Consider the following 26142-nt stretch of genomic DNA (forward strand, 5'->3'; position numbering starts at 1 on the left):
TGAATCAACATTCTTTTGGTCTTCCTCTAAGTTTATTATCATCACTTTTTGCTCTGAATATGTGTTTAGTTAATATCAGATTCTATATCTAAAAGATATTTCTTGGCTAAATGCCCAAGAGTATGAAGGAGTTTACTTATGCATGGGTAATGCACACACACACACACACACACACACACACACACACACACACACACACACACACACACACACACACACACACACACCATTAATATTTTGGATTATTCTTTTAGATTAAAACACACAGACCATCAGGCACATCTCATATTGTGGAGTTATACTTCATAACTGGGTTATCACTATTGCAACAACAGGGTACCTGCCCACCCACCAGTGAGGAGCCAATAAACTTCGTTGGCACACTACGGCCATAGATGTTGATGCGCCTAAAATTTTTTTTTTTTTTTTGATTTGGTAGTTGTTGGCGCATCGGCTTCTGTGGCCATATTGCACCTCCCAAGGTTTTTGCAGTACTTTGATCCAAGCCCGAGGCGGGAATCGAACCCGCGACCTTTGGGTTGCCGGGTAGGTACTTTACCCACTCGGCTAGCCCGGTCGGCGATGCGCCTAAAATATTCCCAAACAAACAAACATGCTTCAAAACGGTGCCGTCTGGGTGGTGGTGGTATCTGCTGAGAATAAGTAACATTAGTCTTTTCCATAGGTGAAGCGTTTACTTATTCAAGGTAGTGCAATACCATGGCAGCTCATTGTGAAAGTATTTACAATATGAGATATAATTGAAACAATGTATTAAAACTACCTTAGTAGTAGAAATGATGTGTGTGCATTACCCATGTATAAGTAAACTTCTTCATACTCTTAAGTATTTAGCCATGAAATACCTTTTAGATTAAACCACACACACCATTAGGCATTTCTCATATTGTGGAGTTATATTTTACAATTGGGTTGTCATTATTGCAACAGGGTACCTGCCCACCCACCGATGAGAAGCTGTTGTTGTTGTTATTTGATTTTTAGAAGCATTAGCAACTAAGGCCATATTGCTCCGGGGATATGTGGTGGTCATTCCCTGACCTTTCCGCATCCTCCATATTTGGTGGTCATATACTCGAACCCTGGTCTAATCAAGAAGCATGTGCTACGCACTGCTGCTCCTGTCCACCTGGTTACGGAGGCGCCCCGATGAGAAGCCAATAAGCTTCAAAATGGTGCCATCTGGGTGGTGGTGGAATCCACTGAGAATTAGTAACATTAGTCTTCTCCATAGGAGAAACATTACTTAATCGAGGTAGTGCGATAACATGGCAACTCATTGTGAAGATATTCACAATGAGATATAATTAAAATGATGCATTAAAAGTACCTTGGTAGTAGAAATGATGTGTGTGTGTGCGCGCGCATTACCCATGCATAAGTAAACTTCTTCATACTCTTAGGCATTAAGCCAAGAAATATCATTTAGATTAAACGATGCACACCATCAGGCTTCTCTCATATTGTGGAGTTATATTTCATGGGTGGGCGGGCAGGTTAGGCAATGTAGTTATTAAACAATCAAACACTGAAGCTGTTTCATTACAATATAATGCAATGGCATGATTGCAGCACCGGGGTGTCTACTTGCCGACCGATGATAGGCCAACTAGTCTTGAAACGGTGCCGTCTGGGTGGTGGTATCCCCTGAGAATAAGTAACAATAGTTTTCTCTATTGGGGAAGCATTACTTAGTCGAAGTAGTGCAATACACAGTAACTCGTTGTGAAGGAGTAGTCACAATATGAGATACAATTAAGTCAATACCATTTATACTACTTTCATAGTTTTTTCCATTATGGATAAATATATGGTGATATTTCACTGCTATCTTTATAGTATAATACAGAACTGATGCATTGCACTAACTTGTATGTCTAGTAAATTCCATGGTCTGAGGCTTTAGCCCTAAATTTAATGTAGTCTGAAACCTTGCAATTAATCTTAATCATTCAATCTCCCCCCCCCCTTCTCTTTAACATAACTAGGTACTCTACTAACTTTAATATAACTGGTAATCAGATAACCAGTTATCCAAATATCAGTTATCTAAAAATTTTTTTAGTTTTTTTGCTTTTATTTTTTCTCATAATTTCATTCAAAGAAATTGACATAATTCATATTTAACTGAAAGAAACAAACTATCACATGAATATACTACAATCAGATTCCATTTATGCAAAAGTATCATGAATGATTTGAAGAAGAGTAAATTTTATCTGTGCCACTCCTGTATAATACCAACTGCACAGATCTGATGCATTAAATTTAACTGTATTGAAAAAAGCTACAATTTCACCATTATATAAATGACTGCAAATAAAAGAAATAGGTAACAGCAATTTGCAGAAAATTTGTTTTCAGCAAAGTTTTTAGGCATCACATCAGTGCAGTTGGTATTACAGAGAAGTGGTTAATCTACCCAGCCTGTGTGGCAGGTTAATCATACCCTTCCTATTAACTATTCTATTCCTTTTGATCTATCATGGGATACCTCAATAGGAACAGAATACATACTAGCAATTATTAATTTCATTTTATATTCTAGTCATAAATTTTGAATTCTAAAAACCTTACTCTGAATTGTTGGCTAATTCTAAAAATCTTACTCTGAATTGTTGGCTAATTCTAAAAATCTTACTCTGAATTGTTGAGCTCTAAGTAATTCTGACAGAGAGTTATTCATTTGCAGATAAAGAGGTTGCTCAAAAGAGACCAAGTAGCTACTGTTTTTCCAAACAAATAAATGGACAGGATAGACCACTTTGCTGGGTACTGGAACTTCAATATGTTGTACATGGAGACTCTTTTTTAATTCTTCAGTTTGCTGTCTAAAGGAATATATATTAACATTATTTGCAATGGCATGGAAATTCATTTCTAGGAAAAAGAAATAAAAATTTAAAAGAAAATTATAATGTTAATTTTGTACCATCTAAATACTGATTACTTGCAACACACCACATCTGAATTTATTAAAATTTTACAAAAACCATATAGCTTCAAACTACGGTAGTAATCCCAGAGAAACGTACAACTGTGTGGTACTACACTTAGGGTGGTAGAAAATGAAAAAGACCAGGGAGTAATTGTGCAGTCAGATATGAAATTTTCTGAGCATTGCAAACAGGCTGCCAGAGCAGGTCATGGGGTATTGCCAATGATATACAGCAATTTTGCTAGTAGGGAAAAGGAGGTTATTATCCCTTTGTATAAGACAATGGTCAGGTCATGTCTTGAGTACTGTGTACAGGTCTGGAAGCCTCATTTTAGGAAGGATGTAGAGTTTCTCTAGCGAGTACAGAGAAGGGCAACAAGATTGGTGAGGGGGAACAAAAGGGTGGTATTATGAAGAAAGGCTTAGGTTTTGCAAATTACAGCTTCTGGAGACTAGGCACCTGTGAGATGATCTGATTGAGGCGTATAAGGCCTTGAATGGGTTGAGTAGGCTCAATTAGGATAGGATTCTTCCTCTTGCTCAGATTATGAACCTGAGGGGGCATAAATTCAAATTGAGGAACAACATTTATAGAATAGATGTGCAGAAATTTGCATTTAGCCTGTGGGTAGTTGATTGCTGGAACAAACTTCCATCTGTCGCTGTGGAAGTTGACAGCTTAAATAAATTCAAGAAGGAACTAGGCAAACATTTAGAGGGAATGCATGTGTGAAATGTTTTTTTTTTCTTTTTTTTTTTGGCTGATGCTATATAAGCTTGCTTTTTTGCATCACATGCCTTGATTACTATTACTATGGCAAATTTTCCAATTTTCTGCATAAAACAAGAAAAACATATCTTTAGTTCTCTTGAAAGAGCGAAGATAATTATTCACAAGACTTACTGGGTGCCGCCTGCTATCAGGGGCAGACTGGGAATTTTTTTCTACCATGCTCCAGTACAACTGGCTCCATACAACAGCCAAATTAAAAAAATTATGCACATATGTATTTTTTATTTTCATTATAATTATAAAGATTTGTATGTGTATAATAAATATTTTTACAATTATAATTTAATATTTTGGGTTAATTATGATGAAATGTAAAGAAGCCAGTGAAATTGTGATCATTATTATTTGGGCAATCGAAAAATCTTTCAATACTCTCTCTCTTTCAATTTCAGTAAATGTTTGTCCTTTGTTAGTTCTATTTTTCTGTATCTTTTGTTTTTGCAAGACTTGATTTTAATAATTTTTACTATTAAAATTTTCCATTTTATCAGATTCAGTGTTTTGTTTTTCTGACGAAGATGACTCTTCTTCAGCAATTTTTATTACCCCTAAATCTGTTTTTTTACTTGTCCAATATTTATATTTTATGGTGTCATAGATAAGTCTGAACCATATTTGTTAATTTCATACATTTACTTTCTTCAGTGCTACTTTTTTCCTTTTTTGATCATGCAATTTCTCTGCTCCTCCTTTTTATTTTTGTTTAATTTCCATGGCTCTGAAAGTATGATTTATTTTGTTATCCTTTATTAATAAATTATTATATATAATTATATAATAATAATATTACTTTTATATATGGATCATAAATTAAAAAACAATACTAACTATTCACTGCAAACTGCACTGACACACTGGGCACTGAAATAAAATGACAAAAACAATGTGCATATGTGTCATGCCACCTATTACAAAGTTATAATTGAGTCTTAATTGGTTGTATGCTTGCTGCTGCCACAAGTGCATGGTTTAATGCATGGAATTTATATATTTTCATAATTATGTTTCTTTTACTATTTTACTTTTCTCATAGTATCTTACTGTAATAAATGATAAGAAATACAAATATGTAAGTATAAATAGATTAAAATACATTTGTGGAATCTCTTCTACATTTTCTGTAAAGCAGCCCAAATGCACACCGGCCTTTTTTCCATATCACTATTTTAAAACAAGCAGCTCTGCCTACCATTTGAGAGTACAGCCAGGCCTCGCATAATGCGAGTTCGATTAACACGATTTTCAGTTAATGCTATTTGGAAAACTTATACCACTTTTCGATTTACACAATGCAAATTTCCAGTTAATGCAATGTTTTTTTATACGATATTGAAAAAGATTTGAATTGCGCATTAAGCTTACCGCAAATTGGACGGGCGATAAACAAATGTTTGCCTGCTGCCCGCCTTGGTGTGTCCCATCAACCATAGGAAGAAGACGTGTTACCTGTTTATCTCCTGCTAATAAAGTCAATGCGCACTTGCATAAAAATTCAAATTTTTAAATGAGCCAGATGAAAATGTTACCGTGAAGGAGAAAACGGTAAAAGAACTAGATGAAATCTTTCATATTGCATAGAACCTCAAACAAAAGGTTTGAGGTTTTCTGCGATATTTATTTCGCCAGGGCCCAGAGAAGATTGTTGTCGGCTATCGGAAATTGATTGATGAAAAGAGAAAGTCAACACTGTTCAAATATTTCCACAACAGTCATTTCTCCATTGTGTATTTTATGTCAGGTTCCCAAACTTTCTCAGTTCACGGCGCCCTTAGTGTCTCGATAATTTTTTCAAGGTGCACCCAGACCGAAAGAAATACCTAACAGTTCCGTTTAGTAGTTAGATCCAAACACTTAATAAGAAATGTTGGAACTGTGAACTAACTCAAGCTAGTAGTTCACGCGGTGTCCAACAGATGTCGAGTATCGCTGTGTTTCCCTTGAAAATTTAAAATATTCCGCGGCGCACAGTTTGGGAACCGTTGTTTTATGCAATAAACATTTAATTCCATAATTATTTTCATTATCTTTTACATTATATACAGTTAAAAAATTATTTAAAAGGTATTTTTAAAATTCTTTATTGACATTCCAGAAGGTCAAGGGCCAATTATAATTTTTCCTATTTTTTGTTATAATTGATTAAAGCGTTTCCATTTTGCGCAATGCGCTCGCGGGACGAATTAATCGCGTTAATCGAGGCCAGCCTGTACATTGTTACATGGCTGAAGGATACCCAGCTTTGCAGAACACACCTAGAACAGGCAGTGTGAAGATGCCAAAGCTAAGATACATGTTTACTGACAAGTAATGACACAAATAAAAACAGGACTACACTGTGACTTCACTACTGCCAAATTTTACTGTATTACTGCTAAGCATAAATTTTGCTGTCCGGTGAAATGATGTTAAGATGATGGATGAAACAACCCTAGATGTTACTAGATGTTACCCCTAAGTGATATCAAAATTAATGAACACTACTTTACTCATTTTTGATATGGGCAATGCTTGTCGATCTCCACATCTCTTTCCAGTGTTTTTTTTTTTTTTTTTTACTAGTGAATTATCATATGAATACCATTTAAATTTGCAATTACAGAGTTGCTGATAAAAAGCAGAAATTGCAAAACTGAAAAAATATTCATCAAGAGTCCAATTACAATAAAGCTATTAATAATAAATTAGTTCATATCGGTGTACAATTCGTATACAATTTTGTATAAAATATATATATCGAAGCACATGTATCTAGTTTAATCTGAATATATAATAAAATTTCTTAGGAGAAAGACATGTTGGGAATTAACTAATTCTAATAACAGATTAAACGACAGTGCACCTCATGTAAATTTTTTTAAAGGCAAAAAAAAAATTAAAATAAAATAAACAAGTTTATTGAAACAAGCTTGAAAGAAAACTTTTCAGAAAATATTACAATATCTCAACCAAAGCTGAAGTTAAAATTAAACTTTCTCAAGTTTAATTAACTTCTTACTATTCAAATTATTAACTTATTGGTTTAAATAATAATTATAAAAGAGGTGCAGTTAACTCAACAATTCTGCATAGTTATGATAATGTTTTGAACCTGCTTTGGGATTAATTTTCAACATGAAGTTGAAATTCACTAACTTGAATTTGTAATAAAACACTATACGAAATTCTAACTCATGATAACAAATAATTAAATGTGTTATCACAAGCAGAAGAGCATGCAGCAGAGAATATCGCAACTCATATACAATATTTTATTTATTCTCCCGAACATGTATGATATTAAATGTACATGATTCAAAAATATAAATGATTCCTAAAATTTTAATTTCTCACCTAATAAAGCTGAGGAAATTATGACTGTTGGTGAAATGATCATCTGCCATTAGATATGAAGCAGCTTGTATATACAATAACAATTCTGTAACTAATAAAAATAATAACAATTATTATCAACAAAATAACTGCCAGATTATCAATAATGAAGCAGAGTAAAAAAGTGTATTTCACAATGTACACACATAAGAATTATATGTACACTGGTGTGCAAAATTTAAGGACCAGTCAGGTTTTCACCTGTAGCTTCTCATAGGAGTGGCCTAGATATGGGAAAAACATACCAAAGGAACCTTGTGAGGTACCAAAATGGTGAAGGAAACAACACCGACACAACAACGGAAACAAAATGGCACAGAGGGACTTTATTCAAAAATGGCAACATAGTACTGGCTGCCGTGATACAGATGCATCACTGCCAAAGATGGAAGAAAGGGAAGAGGTGGTCCTCAGTAGGAGCTATGGCCACCCCTAATGTCAATGCAGGCTTTGCACCACTTGTCCATACTTAGAACAATGTTGTTCATAATTTTTTGCAGTAACATCATCCATTCCTCTGTCAGCGCCATCTTCAGCTGGTGAACATTTTCTGGTGGGTGTGGAGTTGCCGCTAGGCATCTCCCCAGAGCGTCCCATATGTGTTCGATGGAATTTTGATCGGTAGAACGGGCAGGCCAATCCATACAAACAATGTCCTCACTTTCCAAAAGTATATCAACAGCTGCGGTGTGATGGGTGTGGCGTTATCATCCATAAACACAAACTTGGGGCCAATGGCACTTGAAACAGATGCACATGGGGAAGGATTACCTCAGTACAGTAGCATGCACTGGTTACAGTACTGCTTTCCAGTATCTGGAGTTGTGTATGTCTATTCAAGATAGTGCTTCCCCAGATGAGAACACCTTGACTGTCATATCAATCCCTTTCAGTGATGTTTGCAGGTGATACTGTGTGCCAACCTCTCGCCAGATTAGCTGACGTCCAGAATCGCTGCTGAGGCTGAATCTACTCTAATCAGTAAAAAGTACCTTAAATAAAGATTTTGTGGTTGTAACCTTTAGAAATAGTGTTGGTCCTTGTGTATTATATAATTATATGAGAATCAAACTCCATACAACAGAATATAACAGTACTAGATAATTAAATAGACACAAAAGCACACTTTTGATGCACTTACTATAAAAATGGCTATTTCCCAAAACCATAATTACAACTGAATTAAAAATACAACAAAAATATGAAATTTCAGAAACATCTACATCTGGTTTACTCAAGATACTATAGTCTCTCCAGTGGCATGCTGGGAAATTTTTTAAAACCAGCTAGCAAAAAAAAAAAAAAAAAAAAGACCAAGAATATTATTTATTGTAAGTTTTACTGATTTACAATTTGGAATACAAAAATTTCAAACCATAGTAAAATATTCATTTTTCATTGTACTTTCCGTATAGCCATTTGAATCTCGCCAAATGTTTTTGTTGACTTTTGCTGAGCTCTTGTATCCGTAGCCAATCTATGGTTGTGATTCAACAAATTGAGTTGCATCCAGTGACGGATTTAGCACTTGAGAGGCCCCAGGCGCAATTCAATTTTGAGGCCCCCCCTCTAAATATTTTCGGTACCACTACAGTGTGCATTCTATGCACATGTTTTTACTATAGCACGCGCTCTAGATTTGGTGTTGTGGTTTTATTCATTTTGGTTGCACAATTCTTTCATACATATTTTAACTAATGTTTAAATGAAAAAATGACACAACTACCATCCCTCCCAAATCTAACATTAATACATAAAATTAATACATAAAATCTAGCATTAATGATAATATGTATTCTACCTCAGATTCACTTAGTTTGCATAGATATTTCATATAATATGTGGGGATATTCGCATAAGAGTTTACTAACTTCTCATATTAAATTATAGTTTTATTCAGTAATAGTAATAAAGATGAGTGTAAAAATTTAAAATGAAACAATTTTATTATTTTTTTTTGAGACCTGAGATTTGAGGCCCCCTCGATTTAAGAGGCCCCAGGCACGCGCCTTGTGCACCTGCGCAGAAATCCGCCACTGGTTGCATCCCAATAAATTTATCATCATTAAATCCGATATGTGACGATATCAAGGCGATATATAACGACAATTCTAGAAACATTCTGGCAAATGGGAAATGTCATTAACTTAAGAAGAAGCGGCCCAGGCAAAATTAGGCGGATGTTTGTTGGAAATAATATTCCTGCAAAATTGCCAGTGAAGATAATCCCTGCACAACTGCCATGTAGGGAAGAGGGCGGAGGAAGAAAGCAGAAAGGATGTTGAAAATAAGCACACCCCAGCTGGATTTTCCATGTCATCATATACAAGCTTATTGCCCAAATGCTGCTAGCCATTGGGGATTGAGGTGCATGCCACTCTACAGTTTATAGTCATTGTTGGTTTAACAACTAACTTGCAAAATTCTTGAAAATTTAACAATCGGCTTGAGTGAGTCGGCTCCAGCACACCATTGAGACTCTCCCAGAGTATGGATAAAGCGAATATTTTTTTGCAAATAGTATGTTTCAGAGATTTGTTAGTTATTTTGATTTCTCTATTCATATGTTCTGACTTTGATGTATTTATGATGCAAATAAATGGTTCTCTGCATTGAACCATCAATGCATAGCAATGTTTTTTTCCTCCTTTTCAGATAGAGAAAGCATACTAGAAAGAATTTGTAATTAAAAAAAAAGAAAAAAAAATTTTTTGGCAATTTCTTAGGTGGGAGGGGGGGAAGCCTGCTACTTAAAGATGAATATGACAAGAAACAAATTATTTGATATAAATAATGATTAAGCTGTATAATGCTAATTCTGAATATCCATATATGAAAAGAAACTAATAATAATATCTTACCATTTACTCCAGGAATTTTGCCTAAGAAATCCAATTCTTTTTTTAAGAGAAACCATTGTAGTGGGTGCTTCAGGCCTAAAGAGTCAAATTCCTGATTTTTCCACTGATTAGAATATTTCTGAGTACTAACAAGAGATGTAAATCCATATTCAACAGTTGGAAGCAATACAGTAGCCTCTGTGTAAATAAAAAGAATGGGAGCTAATTATATAAGCAAGTTATTTATGTTTTCTCTAGACACAAAAAAAAATAAAATTAGCTTCGACCTGATCTTCTGCGTCATCAAGTTAAATGTAAATAAATGTAAAGAATTATATTTGTTTGGTTCTAAAATGAATTCTGAATGAGAAACCATAATAGAACTCCCCCCATATTGTTCATAATAAAAGCATAATAATATTTTAACATTCTTATTTCCCAGTATAAACTTAAGTAATATTTAGTGGCCCTCCCCACTCCAAACAGCTTTTACATATATAAGTGTGGCCCTCAAAATAATTTACAAGCTTACTTGGAGGGAATCAGGGCTCATTGTTTGCTTAGGAAGTAACAGCAATCAACTGACCAACAAAAATTCTTAAGGAAACAATTTCATTAAACAACATATATACAAAATATCTGTAAGATGGAAGAATTTGTGGGGCTGTTCAATTAAAATTCTCTATTCCAATATACTAGTTTTAGCAGTTATCACTCATTTAGAGAGATCATAGTTTGAATCCAGTTGGAGACTGGAGGAAGTGGCAAATAAAGTTTAACATTGGCAAATGAAGTTTAACATTGACAAATGTAAAGTACTACATATGGGAAGCAGTAACCCCAGAGTAACGTATCAACTCTGTGGTACTACACTGACAGTGGTAGAGAATGAAAAGGACCTGGGGGTGGTTGTGCAGGCAGATATGAAGTTCTCTGAGCAGTTCTGACGGGCTGCAAGTGTAGCTCCTGGTGTCTTGTCAACGATATACAGGAGTTTTTCTAGCAGGGATAAGGAGGTGATTATTCCCTTGTATAAGGCAATGGTCAGGCCACACCGTGAGTACTGTATACAGGTCTGGAGGCCTCATTTTAAGAAGGATGTAGAGTTGTTGGAACGAGTACAGAGAAGGGCAACAAGATTAGTGAATGGAACGAAGGGTTGCTCTTACGAAGAAAGGCTTAAGTTTTGCAGATTACAGTGTCTGGAGACTAGGCACCTGCAAGGTGATCTGATTGAGGTGTATAAAGCCCTGAATGGTTTGAACATGCTCAATGCTGATGGGATTCTTCCTCTTGCTCAGAATAATCACCTGAGAGGGCATAAATTCAAATTGAGGAAAGACAGTTGTAGGATAGATGTGCAGAACTTTGCCTTTAGCCAGCAGGTAGTTCATTGGTGGAACAGACTTCCATCTTTTGTTGTGGAAGTTGATAGCCTAAATAAACTTAAGGCTGAGCTGGACAGGTATTTGGAACGAATAGAGTGATGAAATGGGAGTGGTTTTTTTTTTTTTTTTTGAGTTGTTCAGCATAAGCCTCAGGCTTCCTTGCACCATATGGCTAATAATAATAATAAAAAAAGTGATAGACGACTGAGTGAAGCATAATGGGAATGGTAAGAGATGGTTTACCAAGATCATCAATACAAGAGTTAGAAGAAAACTAGTATGAGGTAGCAACAGAACCATCAGGTTTTAACAGAGGTGCGAGTACAGATGGCAAAAGTTGTGGCCAATAGCTTTGGCAAGAGACCAGAACTACCAATTGGACAAAAAGAAAATTTTCTAATCTTAGTCTGTTCAAAATCTAGTTTGCATTGATTAATACCCAATTTACAATTGTTGCGAGCTTGGAATGAACTTGGAGATTTGATGCAAGCCAATTGCAACATCTGTATCTTGAACAGCCTTAGCACATTTAATGGCAAATCAAGGTTTAGATAAAGGATAAGACTTTAAAGGGGAGTGTGGAATAAATGATTTTATCATGACAAGAATAATTTCATTGATATGATCTGATCAAAAATTGACATCAGAAGAATTTAAAACAGTAATCCTACTGAGGAAAAGAATAGAAATCTCACAGGTCATCCTATTTTTCATTCTTGTAATACCAAACAACATGAAGCTGAGAACTGCTACAACGTAAAGTTATGGTTATGGTCTCTTCTCCATTGGAAAAGAGACCATAACTATTTTAAGATCTGGGGTTCCCCAGAGGACCACTCACCTCGGCCATCTACTTGAAAAGGTTGTTTGTGAGAAAAAGATCAAGAGTGTTGGCTGCATGGTTAGGATTGTTGGGTATTCTGTTAGGTAAATGAATCTCTGTGAGTCATTAGTAATTGCAAAAGCCTTAGCAGCTTGACCAGCTGGTTCTGTGTGACTAGAAATCAGAAGTTACCTGGAGTTTTGAACATCAAAGTTACTAAGGAAAATTACCTCATTGTTAGGAATGTTGGAGTGGGGAAAAGTCAAGTTTCAAAGAAAGGAAGTCAAAGACTTCTAAGTGATTATTATAGTTTGGAGAAGGACAGAGAATATGCAAATATGAATGAAATGAAAGAAAATATCAATGAAATGAATGAAATGAAAGAAAATATCAATGAAATGAATGAAATGAAAGAAAATATCAATGAAATGAATGAATATGAAAGAATATATGAATGAAATGAATGAATATGAAAAAATATATGAATGAAATTAATGAATATGAAAGAATAGATAAATGAAATGAATGAATATGAAAGAAAATATGAATTTGACAGAATGGTGTAGATAGATTTTAAGCCAGAGAAGAATGAAAATAAGAAATTCCAAATTACTAAGTCACTGAACAGAGAAAAGCAGAGTGGACATATGCACCAGTATCACCACTGTAGTGGTGATACTGGTGCATATGTCCACTCTGTGGCTGTGGGTGGTGATACTGGTGCATATGTCCACTCTGCTAGTGGGTGGTGATACTGGTGCATATGATAATCAACTGATAATTGGGATTCTGTCAGAAAAAGTAAGTGGCGTTTGGCAGACTGTAAGTGGAACTGAGACCACATATATTTGTAAAATGAATGAAGTGTTTGGGAGGGTTAGATATTTTCACAGAACTATCTAGCACCAGGCCTGTAAACACCATTTTAGAGTTGTACTCGCAAAATGTAAGGAAGATTGAATTTTGGCATGATGCTCATCATGAACTTAAAAACATCAATCATACTGCACGATGGAAGAGATGGGGGACTGCCAGAGCTTTGCTCTGGAGACTACACATCAATTTCTTTACTTCAAGCCCTTAATAAACTAAGTTGTGGTATTGCGTTGGTTGACAAGAGTCATCTACCACCTAGTGTTGCTTGGTAACACCGAGTATTCCTCTGTGCGGTATGGATGCCACATCTTGACCTCTGCTTATGTTGCTTCACACTCGGGTAGTCACCCGCGTGTGAAGCAACATAAGCAGAGTGACTAATACGCGGGTGACTAAACATTAGTCACCCGCGTATCTACAATATACTAGGTGCTGTGCTTCAGGACTTACACATGAGGATTATAGTCAGAGTTACTGATGGTCCCACTGTCATGTTATTGTAAGCAGAGGAAGATTCTGCAAAAATAACATATGGTTATTGTTGCAGAATGACCAGACTTAGCTGAAATTTGGTCCCCTTGACTCATGTGTTACCTGAATATCAGTTCCATCAGTGATTTAGACTCCCAGCTTGTCATACTTGAAAGAATGTCTGTGACAGCCTCAAGGATCAAAATATTATTTAAACTATTTTAATTAAAATATTATTCTTAACTATTCATTGCACACCAAACTGTTTACTTACCACTAAAGTCATTCATGGTGGGAAGAAATATGATGTTAGCAGTAGAATTGCTGATATATTTCCACTGGGCATCATAAGTATTACTGGAAATAGAAAGTAAAAATAAAAATTAAAATTAATAATGAAACAAATATTGTGTGATTATATGCTAAGAATTTTATTGAGAACACTTCAATTCATATCTTTAACAACTTCAAGGGTACAATGACATTGCTCACCATCAGGCCAGCAGTAATCAATTCAAGACAACAAACCAACATACAATCTGTCTGTGATTTGTCATCCATTAATTCTTAGCTTGTGTACTGGTGAAGTTATTCAAAGAAATCATGCTTTGAAGTCATCTAAAAATAACTAGAAAATTAACTTCACAACCTAGTCATGGTAGGGGTTCTGTCATTCTCATATGAGCAGCTTTTTGATCAATTAATAAAAAAAGTTAAATTAAATTTCCAATCAGAGAGTTTCCATATTCTGATTAATTGGTCACATACACAGAATATATATGACTAATTCAATCTCTTGGCATCCAGTCTGAATCAGCAAATAGCTAATCTCTCTGGAAATTATGAGTAGTCTACATTCATAAAATAAGATTATATTTAACTAGGCCAATGGGTTAATCAATTTCTGGTTATATGTACTATGTTTCCTTAGCTATATCATTCATGTATGGATTACTGTCACGTAGTTCATTTATTGATTCCTTTAACAATAAACCTTAACAATAAAAAAAATAAATAAAATTATTTCTATATCAAAAACAAAATTTTTCCCCCTTGGTGAGCAACGTATCTTTTGATAACTTAAGTAACCACTCTAATTAAATTTTTAATTTTTTTGATTATTGGCCTGATAATGAGATACAGCACTGTCTTGAACAGTTGCCTTTTAGTCGTTAAGGGTATGTACTGAGCTGTTTTGAATAAAATTCTTATTATATAATCATGTGGTGTAACAGTATTCATTTTATTATTAATTTTAATATTTAGCATAAAAAACCATGTTTCAATACATTAAAAGTAATTAAATTTATTAAAATATCATTAACAAATTAAGCATAATTCCAGACCAAATTCTAATTTAGTATACCAAATACTCTAAGCAAATTAACATCTTTCTTTCTGGAATTTTATTCTTCTTCTATCTTGGAATACACCATTCTGATCATTCCTCTTCACTTTTATTATTATTTTTTTGCATTTCTTCTCAATACCTCATTATGATCATTCCATTTATAGGAATACACCATTCTGGTGTATTCCTATAATCTTCACTTTAATTATTTTTATTTTTTTTTTTGCATTTCTTCTCAAAACTTTAACCATATTCTTCCCCCTCCTCCAACTATGCTATTTTTTACCTTTTAGAACTGTTTAGATGGTTTTTCCCTACAGATTTAGCAACTTTTGTTTTACAACTTTTTTTTTTCTTTTGTTGCATTTGCAAAGATGTCCTACCCATTATAACTGATTTCCCCTCCTCAACTTCATGAAGAATTTTCTTAGTTCCAATACATATCAATACTTCTATTATCCCATATATCACTCTATTATATTTCATTTTCAATATGCCTTCTATTCATCTCAGCATTTCACTTTTTTTTTCTTTAATGTCCATTTATAGTAGTGTATTTTATGGAGCATCTATATAATACACTGCTATAAATCCAATTATTAATCTGTACATATATTAAATTTTACTTTCAGAACATCTTATTATCCCATTTAGACCAGTTAGCTTTGTAATTAATTCTTACACCACTCTTCCTTGGCAGTGTGTTTCATAACTTCGTCATGTGTTAAAAAAATAGTTCTTGTTCTCCCAACATAAATCATCAGAAATCTTCTTTCTAGGATTTGCCATCATTTTGAAAATCTCTGCTTTAGTGCATCAACTATTTGAAAGAGTATCTATTTTACCACTCCCTTTATCTTTCAATATAACACTGCATATTGAGTAAGGCTCCCTAACATCCATATATCTTCAATTTTATTTTCCACTGGGTACCTTTTCCTTCATTTCTTCCTTAAACATTTTCTTTGTTGTATTTTCTAGTTGCATTACCTTGTTTTTGCCTCCCAAAACAGTCATTCATTTCCTCATAACTTAAATGAAAAATCAACATAAAATTAATACAAATATGGTATAAATTAAATGTTATATATAATATGAAACTGATTTATATTTTATAAATCAAGGATAAACAGTTTCATATTCACAACATGAAACTAAATCAAAAAATACAGTGAACTCCCACTGATCCCATTTGAAGGTTATCTGTACATGCTTTATAAATTTTTTCTTTTAATCTTTGTTAAAAATTGAGGCTAATGAAATAGCAAGTTGTCTATAAACTGAATTAAGCTTTATTCTCTCTCTCTCTCTCTCTCTCTCTCTTACATCATACATATGATGTAAGATGGAACAAACTTCCATCTGTCATTGTGGAAGCTGATAGCTTAAATAAATTCAAGGCAGAATTTGAAATGAATTTGAAATGAATGGATGGATGGGACAAGCATTTGAAATGAATGGATGGGTGAAATGGGAAGGGTTTTTTTTTTCTTTTTGGTTGATGCTGTATAAGCTTGTTTTCTTGCATCATATGCCTCTACTAATGCTAATATAGTCTATTTTTAAGTTTTATTGTTCTTTCCTCTAGCTATGGAAAATGCAAAAGGATTATAAGTATATAATTTTTCAATTTTTAAAAAAAATATCATTACTTAATGAATTTATTGAAGGTTTCTGAAACAGCAAATTATTACAAGTACTTGCAATTTTCCTGCTACCATTCCTGTTCATAAGTCTAGTTTTATGGCTTCTTCAAGGTAAAATATGAAAATTATCTTCTCTCATCAATGCTTGGAGATGTTATGAGCTGTATTAAAATTTGGCTAATATTACAATCATCAATAAATTTGTAATTAATCCTAACTATTCCATTCAGCAAGAGTTTTAGACATAAATTACATGGTAGCATGCAATTTATGCCTAAAATATGTTGGTGGTGATAAAAGTAGTAGAATATGATTTATGTAGACATGTATAGTATCTTATGTAGAATATGATTTATGAATAAAATCAATATTAGGAGAATTATGTAACAAAAGTCATAAAATAATAAAATTAGACATATTATAATGGCATTAAAGTAATATGCCATACCAATTTTATTCATTTATAATCTCAGGACCCTGGGTGTGCCAAACCCATACTCACCAGACGTGAGTCCCCGAGGTTAAATTTCATTGTTGTTACAGATATAACATCAATAAAGTATACACAAAGTTATAACTGGAAGTCAGTATACTGTATGTCTTATTAAACTAACAACTCTGAGACATGCAAGCACGGTTGTATAAAAGGGTAGAGATTATTAAAACTTCTAAATACTTACATTTTATTCCATACTCTTGGAATATATTTGAGTGTCTGTGACCATCCTGCACATCCTCTGTTGTCTTCTCCAGGATTTGCAGAAGCTGCCCAAAAGTTCCATGTTCCATTATTTATCAGAGATATTGCCAATTTGGAAACATTAAACTGCAAAAGAAATTAAAAGAAGATCAAGCAAGCAAACAAACAAAAAATAAATGACTTCTAGATAAATACTGCATTTATCCAAACATTATTCAATATTTATTATACTTATGCCATTTTGTATCTTTTTTATATTTATTATGCCATTTTGTATCTTTTGAACATTACTGAACACATTAGTGTTCAGTAATGTTCAAAGATAATAAAAAATATCACAAAAATAAAACAAATTAATTAAAAATGAATAAAAAATTACCAAAGATTATCACAGCTTATTTTGCACTTTCTTTTCACAAATAAATATATTATGAATTTTAGTATATATTTTTGTAATTTATAAAAATGTTTAACAATCATAATGTGCCAGAGAAACTGATTTTCAGCATGCATGTCTGCATGGTAGAAATTGGAGCTCCATTGATGCTTCTATGAAAAAAATTTGACTTTTCTGCACAGATTAAATAGCAGGCAGTGGGATAAAGGTTTCCTCTAGGATTGCTTGTTTTAAATTATTATCATTAAAATAATTCTAATTATTTATTTTTAACTCTTCACAAGATAAAGTGACTTTCAAAATTATTTAGCTTTCCAGGAGTCAAAAATGTGTAGTATATAAAACAAATTCTTCTTGTTACATTGTCTGAAAGGAAGCACAACATTTTACTTATTTTAATTTTTGAAAGAGTTTAATAAGGGGCTCACATCTGGTGAGTATGGGCTTGGCACACCCACAGTTCTGAGCTGGATATCATCATTTTTCTTCTCTTTCTTGGTGATTCCTCTCTCTCTCTCTCTCTCTCTCTCTCTCTCTCTCTCTCTCAAGGTAACTTGGAAATTTTTTTTGGCTAGTGCAGCATAAGCCTTAGGCTTCCTTGCACTATATGGCTAATAATAATAATGAGAGCTAATAGGACTTAAAAGGAATGTAATGTTTTGAATCAGGTTTATTTGTTAATTATTATTTTGCCACTATTACCTAATTATTATTCTTATTTAGCATTTAATTTGTATTAATTAATTCTCTCCATTAAAATGTCCTATAAAGTTTATATTCAGCCATCACCAAGTTTACCAGAGTTACTAGTCAACTTTTTGATGACCAAGTGATTCGGGGGGCTCATATTTACTAGGTATTAATGTAAGTTCAGGAATACTCCATGAAATGCAGTAAAATAAGGAGGAGTAATGACAATTGCAAAATTTGAGAAATTTATAAAAGCTGTCTTTGCTCCATGCAATTATGCTAATTCCATGTTTCTTTTAATTTTAAAATTGCCAAACTTTTGATTCTAATTAGTTCTAAGCAGCTTGCTATTCCTTCTGGCACTAGTTAATGTACTGAAAAATTGGGTAAAATTCATTGTAAGGGATTCTGCAATGTGCAATGACCAAAATGTAAACATTTTGTCTATAAATCCAGACAAGTTCCTATAGTTCTTACAATAGAGAAAAATGGGAATGTTCCTTAACAGCCATAGAAACACCTTCCACAGAGTCCAAACTTCTAAGATATAGTTCACACCTGGCATGAAAAAAGCACTCAGATTATGTGCCAACCCTCATCCCTAAACTATTATATCTGGTATATGATCCTCTTCTATAGCAGGTCACTGATTGAGGCATAAAGCACTCAGGCTATCCTAGGAAGATCATGCAATGCTTATTTACTGTTGTCATCTACAGTGGTACTATACATTTGTCTGACTGGGGTTATATTCGTGAGACAGTTTGCAGGTTTTGTGGGCTGAAAAAAATTCTGTAATAATTCAAAGGAAATGCTACTTTTTATTCACCAGATAACTGCTAACAACCTTGACTGAAAAAGCCTTCACGAATTCCACCAATGTTTGATGGAAATCAACAACAGAACTCTCCAAATGAATAGCAAGTGGTGAAACCAGCTGTAATGTCAGAGAGCATCCCCAAAACTAACTCATTTAGCCATAATATCAAATCAGCACTCCATGATATTTATCAAGATTTCTTTTGTCTGCATTTAGTGCAACTTGTCATTCAAACAAACAGAGCACATGCATTTGTTTCTCTGGCGCATTATAGACTTAGATGCTAATGCGCCAATAAACTCCAAATCAATCAAGCATTTGTTTCTCAGGTAAGCACGATACTGTTCTCATGGGTATGTTTTACTTTCTTATAATACATAGGTTTCTTAAGGAATATGCACACAGTTGATGACAGGTTGTTGCCAAGTAGCTTGCTCCTCATTGGCATTATTTTGCTCAGCCAACATGATAACAAGCTACGAAGACAGGAATTCAACATGTAATGCTTTCTACTACAGTTTTATGTGGGCTTTTCAAAACATTATAAATGGATAACTTCACACTAGAGCAGTGGGTTATGTACTGGCTTAAAGTAAAATCAGCTAAAATAAAGTAGAGTAGGCATATACTTTATTGCATTCAGTGAACAGTTACATGGATGCCTGATGCAACGTGCATAACAGCGACAATGCTAGGGGTTTAATATAAAATTAACCAATACAGGAAAAAATTTACAAAAAACATATGTAAAAACATAAAACATATAATTAGATATATAAAAATTATATATTAATATGGGAAATGAAAGAACTTTTTCTTTTTTTCATGCTACACAGAGCACAATTAAAAAATGATGGCAGTCACTCAGCTGAAGAAGAAAGTTGTTCCCTCATGATGCATCTTCTGTAGTATTTGTCCTCTATGAACTTTTTGTAGTCAACATCCATCTCCTGGATGTTTTGGAGCATCTCCATGGGCAAAAATCTATCACCTATCTTGAGCCTCCACGCCACAGACTGCATGGAGGGGGGGGCTCTTGAGGGTTTTGGGGAGGGGATCCCCCAATTGCACATCTGCTAAAAACTTGCCGTATTGATTTCGCCTGCTATAATTTTAATTTACAGAAGTAAGCAGAGGGTGAAGATCCATTCTGTAACTTTTCTGTAATTAATTAGTTTGGTAATATCTGAAGTGTGCGTGATGGGTGGCAGTTTATGCTTAAAGAGGACTCACCGAAGAAGCTAGTACTCATCAGATGCAATGATTTTTAGTATGGTTATCATCACTCTACCATATTTCAGTCATGCAACTGTTGGAACTGACAGGCAAAAATATCATCAGAATGACTCAAAGGCTTCTTTACTATAAAATTCAAATCAAGAACAAACCTTTCAAATGCTATTTGACTTCTGTCCCCCAGAAAAACACAAATTCTAAGAGGTTGCACCACTAATTAACCATCCCAAAAAAAAAAAAAAAGGACAAAACCTATCTAATACTATTATACCTTCTGATTCATAAGTGAAAATTGAGTGCAAAGAGCATACCAAACATGCAGAAAAGGTATGCCACATTGGTGGGCAAATTAAACTACATAATAAGTGATGCAATTATAATTGGCATCACGCATCTAAGTTATATCTCATATTGTGAATACCTTCACAACAAGTTGCCATGATATTCCACTATTTCGAATAAGTAACACCTCACCAAAGGAGAAGACTGTTGTTACTTATTCTCAGTGGATACCACCACCCAAACGGCATCATTTCAGGGCTATTTTGTATATGTGTGGGATAATAACTCAACTATCCACTTGTCCCTATTAGACTTAGAAAAGCAAAAAAGTAGAGGGAAAGTAATAGTAGGAGTGGAAGAGGAAAAGAAACGGTGTAGAAGAATGAAAGGGATAGTAACTCCTTCAACTCACACCACTCAAAAACTCAAATTCCTCGAATAGGCAACGCTTTCCCAGTGGGGAAGACTGTTGTTACCTATTCTTGGAAACTCCGGACATCATCAGGCTCCCCCTGGTGCCGTTTCAGGGCTATTTGGCCCTTCTTCGGTGGGTGGGTAGATACCCTAGTGATGCAGTGATGACAAAACAGTTATGAAGTATAATTCCACAATATGAGCGATGCCTGATGGTGTATAATATAAATTAAGACTGAAATACGTCAAGGGCTTTAGTTGCGAGAGAGTTAGACAATGTACAAATTAGTGCAAACATCATATTAGTACGCAGCAAAACTCTGAATTAGCAAATATATGCAAAGGTGACATCGTTTAAGTTATATCTCATATTGTGAATACCTTCCCAATGAGTTGCCATGATATTGCACTACTTCGAATAAGTAACGCTTCACCAAAGGAGAAGGCTGTTACTTATTTTCAGTGGATACCACCACCCAGACGGCACCGTTTCAGGGTATCCGCTGAGAATAAGTAACAACAGTTTTTTCCTTTGGTGAAGCGTTACTTATTCGAAGTAGCGCAATATCATGGCAACTTGTTGTGAAGGTATTCACAATATGAGATAACTTAAATGATGTCACCTTTGCATATATTTGCTAATTCAGAGTTTAGCTGCATACTAATATGATATGTTTGCACTAACTTGTACATTGTCTAAATCTCTCGCAGTCTGAGGCTAAAGCCCTTAATGTATGTCAGTAATTGGCATCACTTATTATGCAGTTTAATTTGCACTAATTAATCGCCATTAAAATGTACTTTAAAGTTTATATTGAGCTATCAGCAAGTTTTAGCAAGAGTGAATGAGAACACATTTATTTATTAGAAAGAGACCAGCAGTATTTGGTGAGTGTTTAGGAAGTCTGATATTTTATTGGGTATTAGCATAAATTCACAAATACTCATGTTTGGATGCTGAACTTCCATATAAAAGAAATGCTTTGTCTACAAAAATTAGCAATCTTGAATTTATACTAATACAATAAATACAACAGAGCTAAGAATGCCTTCATGCTTTCTTTTACTTTAGGTATTTCACTAGATATATGAACAATTTGTGTTAGGCCATTAGTGAAAAATATGCTTTTGATGTTTTTAATATATTAAAGTCATTAAGGGAAAAATCAAAAAGTTCCCAATGATTTGTACATTTGAGAGGCTGATTAAGATGGCTCATGAATTTGAAACAATGGGATAAAGAGATTTCAAGCTAAAGAAGGTCAAAAATTATAATTTAGTTACGTTTTGATCAGAGGGGAGTATATGCATATATAAATATCGCTTTTAATACAAAGGAATTGTAAATGAATAATTAGAACAAATAAGATGACTCTGAAAAATCGACAGTTGAAATTATTGAAAAAAGTTGTGTGGTTTAGATGGTTGTAGAAGAGGAGAATCTACATTATCAGAGTCAGCATATCAGTGCAGATGTATGCATAACTGCCATTTTTAAGACAAAGGACTCATACAGTAATTAGGATATGTGGCATGAGTAGTGTTTCAATAAAGTAATAGTTGAGTTAGAAAAAAAAAGGCAGAGGTTGAAAATGACAATAGAGTGCTTTCATTAAAGCCCAGCATGTATATTACTAAAGTGCATTAGGAAATATGCATACAATCCAATTTGTGAAAAAAAAAATAAATAAATAAAATTGGCATTACTTGTCATACTTGGAAACAACCAATTTTATAGTAATTTTAGAATTGCATTAAAAGTTAGTGCAGCTCTAAAATTATGCTAAAAATTACTATAAAATGGAAACACAAATCTGTATGTTTCCAAGTAATGCCAAATTTAGTTCCCCCTCCTTTCACTTATATATGTGGCTAAGTACTGCTCCTAGTACAATTTATTGCCATTTGTAACTTTTGTCATTTTCTAATATATATAAGTTTGTATTAATATACTGAATAAAGTATGCATAAATGGATGTGAAAGTTACACAAAGTGCCAGTAACTAGAAGGGTGTGGAAAGCAGAAAAAGAACAAGTAGATTTTTGTGAAAGGTGAAAGAATGTTAATATCCTAAAGGTTACGTTGAATTAGGAGAATTATGGGCTGAATTACCAAGCTAATAGATAGTGGGAGAACTGTAAAGTAAAATTAGTACATCAAAATACTAATAAAATAAAAATGCAAATAAATAAATAGAAAATGAAAATAAAATGATAGTGTTATAGCTGTCATTAGATATGGGGGGGAAACATATTTAGAAAATGTATTATACCTGATTTGTTAAATCTTTTATTCATTGAAACCATCATCAACAGAATACCTTTTCATCATATGTAACTTTTTAAACATTGCCTTTAAGAGGTTACATTTAATATTCATTTTTATATATATATATTGTAATTATGCCTAATGGCAATTTGATTTAAATATTAAATAGTGTAAATGAGGGTATTGGCTCCTACGTTAATGCTATTGTCCTGTGACAATTATACGTTATTCGTGCATGGGTTATATACGTTCTTAACTTATTTATGCATTACTTATTAAATTATGGTACTACTTGGGAGCATAGGTTTGTAGTGACCCCAACCAACCAGCTAGTTATAAATCTAGCCCAGGTATGGATAACCTTATATATAAAAATATATAACTTAGATATATTTAAAAACAACAAATTAATGTACATTTAAAGAAAGCTGAAGAAATTGGAGAAAATCAGCAAAAGTTAGTGAAAATTAACATTCTCCCTCATGGCCATAATGGCCATATTTCTTCTACTTCCTCAGGGGCTTTGAGCAAACATATAGCCATACTAGAGGAATGAATGAGGGAGAATATTAATTTTCCTTAACTCTAATATATTTAAAAACAACAAACATTAATTTGTTGTTTTTAAATATATCTAAGTTATATATAAGGCTATCCATACCAGGGCTAGATTTATATATAACTAGCTGGTTGGTTGGGGTCACTACAAACCTATGCTCCCAAGTAGTACCATAAGTATAAATAAGTTAAGTACATATATATATTAATAAGTAATAATGTATAAATAAGTTAAGTATGTATATATATAGTAGTAATATTAAACTGTTAAGAAGCAAAATGAGCAGAAAAAAGAAAATAACAAAAGTAATCATATGTCTAATGCTCCAAAATGTGCAGTGCAGCAGTAAAGGGTATAAATAATGTGTGGTTTGTAACATCAATAAAGTGTCTGTGAAAATGGAAATGAAAAATACACAAAGTGCCCGAACTAAGAGAAGTTTAAGGGATAGTAGAAACTGGAAGTGAAGTAGTGATGAAAAAGTGAAAGAATTTGAAAAACCTAGTACAAATATGAACTGGGACTGAGGAAGCAAACAATATACAAAAATAATTTTATACAAATAAATAAAAAATAATAAATAAATAACACACTGTATTCAGATATTGGAGGGCAATTTTAGCAAAAGGTTGAATCAAGGGATGGCAAATATGCAAAATCTGAATACAATAATTGAAAAGATGATACATAGCCAGGAATTTCATCAAGGGACTACTCCTGACCATGTATCAGGCACTGCGTATCCAAACTTGTCTATAGTATTAGAAAAAGGGTAGAAGCAAATATATGGCCTTTATGATAATACTAACAGACAAGGTAGTCCCACGCAGTGTAAAAATTAAGTTAATAATGTAATTTTACCTGATTTGTTAAATCTTTTATTCATTGAAACCATCATCAACAGAATACCTTTTCATCATATGTAACTTTTTAAACATTGCCTTTAAGAGGTTACATTGATACGAATAATTCAATAAAATTACAAAAGTGTAATATGAAATATAATACAAATGTTTGTGCCATGTGGAAGGGGTAAAAAGTAAAGTAATTAGTAATTAAATTAACGTGGTAAAAAATGTAAAAATTTAAATATACAGCAGAGAAATTTGATCAAAAAGTGTTGACAAGCAAATGGTATAGGGAATGGTAAAATTCTTGGGGTGGGGAAGGGGAGAAAAAGATGGTTGAAAGAAGGCAAAAATAGTGATAGGATGCAGGATAGTTGGTTTGTTTGTTTGGTTTTTAGGAGCATTAGCAACTAAGGCCATATTGCTCCGGGATATGCGGTGGTCATTCCCTGACCTTTCCGCATCCTCCATATTTGGTGGTGACGGGCTTGAACCCCAGTCTAATCAAGAAGCGTGTGCTATGCACTGCTGCTCCTTCCCACCTGGCTACGGAGGCGCCTCAGGATAGTTGGAGCATTCGTATCATATCAATATGATACGAATGCTCCGACTAAAATTTAGTGCAACTCTAAAATACATATGAGATAAGAAGTATATATGCAACATATGGGTTAAACCTCAGCAAGAACATAATCATTATCCCTTAGCTGAGTACTGTGGCAGGTTTATTATAAAGCACTGTAGTAACACCTGACACATCTGACTAGAAAATGTACATTGCAGTTCATCACCAGCAAGAACCCAAAGAGTATGATAATCAATTATAGGAAAGAAGAGAAGTGCATTAATTACAAAACTAATAAACTGAATGATGATAAATAACTCTGTTTGATAACTGTTAATTCTTTTTTAAATTTTCAACTGAACCAAATCACTGTACAGCCTGTAAAAATGCACTCAATACATATTTTTGGAAATAGCACACTTTGACAACCTGTAAATCATAACAAATAATAATAAACTAAGAAAAATCCTTTGCAATAATCTACCATTTAACAAGCAAAAGACAAAGCTCCAAATTATACAACCATGGGATTTTAAAGTTATTTGGAAAATGAATTATCAAAAAAAGTTCATCCAGCTTGATACAGCATAAATTATAAATTTACATACCAAAAAACAATAAATCATTAATTATGATTTTTGGTGTGCAAATTTTATTTTGCACACCAAACATTGATGGGGAGAATATACATTAAGAGGTTTCAACCAAAACTGAACTTATTTAGTTTCTCAAGAAATGTGATTTCTTTATTATAAACAGTTTTACTAGAATTCAATAATAATTATGTAACTGAATACACCCAATGGGTCAAGATTAACCTGCCACCAGTCACTGGAAAATTCAAAA

General features: G+C 33.5%; 1 protein-coding gene across 1 annotated transcript in view; it reads right to left on the reverse strand.

Moving 5' to 3' along the window:
- The window catches only part of LOC150076671 (uncharacterized), a 60140-nt gene that overhangs the window by 22742 nt on the left and 11256 nt on the right, over positions 1-26142 (reverse strand). The window contains exons 4-8 of the mRNA XM_090386602.1: positions 17197-17342; positions 13794-13876; positions 9983-10159; positions 7083-7173; positions 2663-2852 (exon numbers count right to left, since the gene is read on the reverse strand). Coding sequence (XP_090242728.1) covers positions 2663-2852; positions 7083-7173; positions 9983-10159; positions 13794-13876; positions 17197-17342 — 687 coding nt within the window. The remainder of the gene's footprint in view (positions 1-2662; positions 2853-7082; positions 7174-9982; positions 10160-13793; positions 13877-17196; positions 17343-26142) is intronic.

The sequence above is a fragment of the Mastigoproctus giganteus genome, chromosome 12 (genome assembly GCF_048544385.1).
Source record: "Mastigoproctus giganteus isolate SK-2022 chromosome 12, ASM4854438v1, whole genome shotgun sequence".
Classification (NCBI taxonomy): Eukaryota; Metazoa; Arthropoda; class Arachnida; order Uropygi; family Thelyphonidae; genus Mastigoproctus; species Mastigoproctus giganteus.